General features: G+C 36.0%; 1 protein-coding gene across 1 annotated transcript; it reads left to right on the top strand.

The window, feature by feature from the left end:
- Positions 1-421: 421 nt before the first annotated feature.
- Positions 422-3,692, top strand: LOC145718237 (dynein axonemal heavy chain 12-like). Its single transcript, XM_081809692.1, has 3 exons — positions 422-616; positions 1,122-1,278; positions 1,506-3,692. Exons 1-3 carry the CDS (start codon positions 569-571, stop codon positions 1,688-1,690), a joined length of 390 nt encoding a protein of 129 aa, XP_081665818.1. The 5' UTR covers positions 422-568; the 3' UTR covers positions 1,691-3,692.
- Positions 3,693-4,551: the final 859 nt, after the last annotated feature.

Below are 4,551 nucleotides of genomic sequence, written 5' to 3' on the forward strand. Positions count from 1 at the left end.
GCTATAGATAAATCCTACAAGGGTTCTAACTACTAACCCAGTCCTCCACTAGATTGTGTAGTCTCCTTTTCAATTAAATCAGCATCAATATATAATCTATTAGACTGACTTTTTTTTACAGATTAATAAAACCCTTATATTTCATTATAATAGAAATAATATGTATTCTATATAGAAAACTTGAGAACTCCCCAAAGCAAAGCAACATAAAAATCATATAGAAATCACTTTCGAGAATAATCAACAATTAAATTCTTCCAGAGATAACTGTTAACATATTAATATTCATTTTTCTACTCTTTTATGAATAAACAAATAATTTTAAAATATAATTTATAACAATTTTTCTTTTAAATAGTCATCTGAAAGTTTTCATGACTATGTGATGTTCTAGCCTATGAATGTACCAAATACTGTTATTTCCCTATTGTTAGACATTTAGCTTTTTATTCCTTCCATAATCTTTTAAAGTTAGAAATGCATTTTAATTACTCAGGCTTATCCAGAATCTGCAAGAAAAGATTGGGTTCGAGAGTGGCCTGGCCAAGTTGTACTTTGTGTTTCTCAAATGTTCTGGACTTCTGAGACACAGGAAGTTATAAGTGGTGGGACAGAGGTAAAGCATTTATTATTTATTTATTTATTTATTTATTTATTTATTTATTTATTTATAGTGTGCACAGGGGAGGGGCAGAGGGAGAGGGAGGATCTTAAGCAGGCTCCATGCCCAGCATGGAGTCTGAAGTGGCTTGATCTCACAACCCTGAGATCATGACCTGAGCCAAAATCAAGAGTCGGATGCTTAACCAACTGAGCCATCCAGGTGCCCCAAAGCTTTTTTTTACATATACATTCTTTTCTACTGCTATGTTTCTTAGTTAGCTTATCTATTTTTTGTAAAGGCAGTCTTCCCACCAGTTTGTACACCTAGCATTAAAATTATACAATTCTTTGGAAACCTGTTCTTGTATTTTATGAAGCTTAGACAAAGTCATTCTGTTCTAGAATTCATTTCTATATTAAGATATATTATGAAGTCAGAATTGTTTTGTAAAAGAGTATATAAAATACATGTTTTAGATACTATATACCATTAGTTTAATTGCTTTTTTATTTTGTAGGCATTAAAGAAGTACTATAAGGAACTTCAGAATCAACTAAATGATATTGTAGAGCTGGTAAGGGGAAAACTGTCTAAGCAGACCAGGATTACTCTGGGAGCTTTGGTTACAATTGATGTCCATGCCAGAGATGTGGTCATGGACATGATTGATATGGGTATGTGACTCTTTCCTGTAATGTTAAAGATAAAATATTAATAGCTTCTAGAAACAAAGATTTATACTATACATCTTTTTCTCTCTCAACAGAATTTATTTTACATGATCTTTTTTATAAATTGGAAAACAAATTATTTGCTGTTATAAAAGATGATAGGATACCTATTTTTCAAATTATTTTTCCATTTCAGGATTATGTGTCTTGTTTTAATTTATTCTTTCTAGGTGTGTCCCATGATACAGATTTCCAGTGGCTTGCTCAGCTTCGATATTATTGGGAATTTGAAAATGCTCGAGTTCGTATCATTAATTGCAATGTAAAATATGCTTATGAATATCTTGGCAATTCACCTCGACTTGTCATTACACCTCTAACTGACAGATGTTACAGAACATTGGTATGCATTTAAATTATTTTAATTCATACATTAAAAATTACTTTTTGGTTTGTTGTCATATTTTCTTATCCAAATTTAACATGGCTATCCTCATTTTATTCTCTTATCTGTAATAGTTGAATAGAGCTATCCCTTCCTAATCCCAAAATCCCTTTATATGAAATTATAGTAATGAATATTTACTTCTGGATGCTTTTGTAGAATACAAGAGTGTTTGGATATTAATGCTTGAAAATCATGAGTCACTCCCATTGGGGATAATTAGAAAAAGAAGGTATTAGAGATTTAAAGAGAAAATAGGAGCTTCAGAAAATGGTATCAGTTTTTGCAGTGGGGTTCTGGGAGACATGACAGGAAGATGAGTAAAGTCCATCTGAGCCTTAGAACTCAAAGTTAGTTCTGTTGAAAAGGAGGGAGAAAGCTGAAATGTAGGGGGTGTGAAATGTGTAAGGTCTGTGCTTGTTGAGAAGCTATGGAAGATAAAGCTATGACTATAAAAAACAAACAAAAACAAAAAAACCCAAACCACCCAGAAATAAGGTTGCCAGATAAAATATGGGACTCTCAGGTAAATTTGAAATTCAGAGAAACAATGAATAATTTGTTAGTATAAGTATGTCCCAAATATTGCACAGGACATACTTATACTAATAAATTATTCATTGTTTCTCTGAAATTCAAATTTAACTGGGCATTCTGCATTTTTATTTGCTAAATCTGGCAACCCTACCTGGGAATTGAGAAGAAGCATCAAGAAACACCAATCCATCTGTGCTGAGTAAGTAAAATTAAAGTCTCCTTGAGTTCTCTAGAAGCAGAGACAAAATGGGGATTCTTGGGCAGATGATTTACTGAGGATGTCCTCAGTAAAAACCTGGAGGGAAGTGAGGAAAATAGGGGGGAAAGCTAAATAAAGATGTAATTTCAACAGAAGTATAGCCTTAGCCTGAGCTCATGGGGGAGCTTTGGAGCATGAATGGCATCATGGGGGTACCCCACTTTAAGGCAAAGGGGCCTTTTATATCCCTTTATGGTCATTGGCTATCAGTCACCCCTGGGGCTAGGGGTACGAAAATAAAGAAAGGGAAACCTCACTAAAATAGAGTTCGGAGACCAGAAGGAGAAGTTCTCAAGCTCTACTGCCACTTGTTGTGCAAAACCAAGAGGAAAAAGCATGCACTTGACTTCCCAGACAGGAATAAGGACTTTCTTCTTGTCCAGAAAGAGCCCAGCTAATAAGAGACTATCACAACTCAGCCAATAAAAAGCTACTACACTTGGAACTCCCAGTTTCCTCCAATGGACTTCTTGTTTATAACGGCCTCTCCCATCGGGCCCTTTCCTCTATAAAAGAGCATTCCTCTCCTTTGTTCTCTAGACAACCATGGTTTTGTAGTAGCTTGCATGTTCTGAATTGCATTTGTCTGCTATTCCTGAATAAACCCATTTTTGCTGGTAAGCTAACTGACAGTTTTAAGGGTAACAGGCGTGTGAGTAAGCTTTCAGGTGTTTATGGATAAAGTAGCTCCTATTAATAAAGGGCAATTCTCAGGAGAAAAAGACAGTTCTGAGCTATTTGTAGCTGATACAGCAATTGGGGGGTTGGATGCAATGGCCAGTAAAGAGTGCCAGTGCATCTAGGATAAAATGTTTCACCAAACCTTCTACTTTCTCAGGAAGCTACCAGAGAGCAGGGACCATGTCTGTCTTGTTCTCTACTCTAGGGGTGAACAAGTACACAGTCCCTAAATATTTGTTGGGTAAATGAATCTCAAGCATCTGTGTCCTATCAGGGATCTCAGAAAAATCAGAAGCTGTGAATACTTGGGGAATCTCATAGCTTTGAGTTGTAAGATCAGAATCCCATTAAACACTTGTCTAGAACACTAGACACTGAAAAAAAAATTCTATTATCCATAATAAAGGGAACCCATTTGTAAGCATTTTGAGAGAACCTGAGGTTTCCAGCAGTCGAGTTAATAGGCATTAATAGTATAGCAATTATAAACTTAAGATGGGTAAAATATTGATACTGCCTTTAATAAACTGTTGTTTTATTTTAATAAATGTAAAATATGATTTGTTAATCAAAATGTATTTTATTAAATTATTATTTTAAAAAATTTTAATTAACATATAATGTATTATTTGTTTCAGAGGTACAGGTCTATGATTCATTAGTCTTCCACAATTCACAGTGCTCACCATAGTACATACCCTCCCAATGTCCATCACCAGCCACCCCATCCCTCCCACCCACCCCCCTCCACTTCAGCAACCCTCAGTTTGTTTCCTGAGATTAAGAGTCTCTTATGGTTTGTCTCCCTCTCTGGTTTCATCCTGTTTCATTTTTCCCTCCCTTTCCCTATGATCCTCTGTCTTGTTTCTCAAATTCTTCATATCAGTAGGATTATATGATATTTATCTTTCTCAACTGACTTATTTCGCTTAGCATAATACCCTCTAGTTCCATCCACGTCATTGCAAATGGCAAGATTTCATTTTTTTGATGGCTGCCTAATACTCCATTGTGTGTGTGTGTTTGTGTGTGTGTGTGTATACAGGACACACACACACACAACATCTTCTTTATCCATTCATCTGTTGATGGACATCTGGGCTCTTTCCATAGTTTGCCTACTATGGGCATTGCTGCTATAAACATTGGGGTGCATGTGCCCCTTCAGATCCCTACATTTGTATCTGTTTGGTAAATGCCCAGTGGCGCAATTCCTGGGTCATAGGGTAGCTCTATTATCAACACTTTGGGGAACCTCCATACTGTTTTCCAGAGTGGCTGCACCAGCTTGCATTCCCACCAACAGTGTAGGAGGGGTCCCCTTTCTCTGCATCCTCGCCAACATCTGTCATTT

This window comes from Leptonychotes weddellii, unplaced genomic scaffold, assembly GCF_054177405.1.
Source record: "Leptonychotes weddellii isolate Sample4059 unplaced genomic scaffold, ASM5417740v2 HiC_scaffold_12487, whole genome shotgun sequence".
NCBI classification, from domain to species: domain Eukaryota; kingdom Metazoa; phylum Chordata; class Mammalia; order Carnivora; family Phocidae; genus Leptonychotes; species Leptonychotes weddellii.

What these genes read in the sequence shown, in the direction of transcription:
- LOC145718237 (XM_081809692.1), top strand. Translation starts at nt 569, where the DNA reads ATGTTCTGGACTTCTGAGACACAGGAAGTTATAAGTGGTGGGACAGAG. An exon ending in TTATAAGTGGTGGGACAGAG is followed by an intron (nt 617 to 1,121) that starts GTAAAGCATTTA and finishes TTTATTTTGTAG; the next exon opens with GCATTAAAGAAGTACTATAA. An exon ending in CATGGACATGATTGATATGG is followed by an intron (nt 1,279 to 1,505) that starts GTATGTGACTCT and finishes TATTCTTTCTAG; the next exon opens with GTGTGTCCCATGATACAGAT.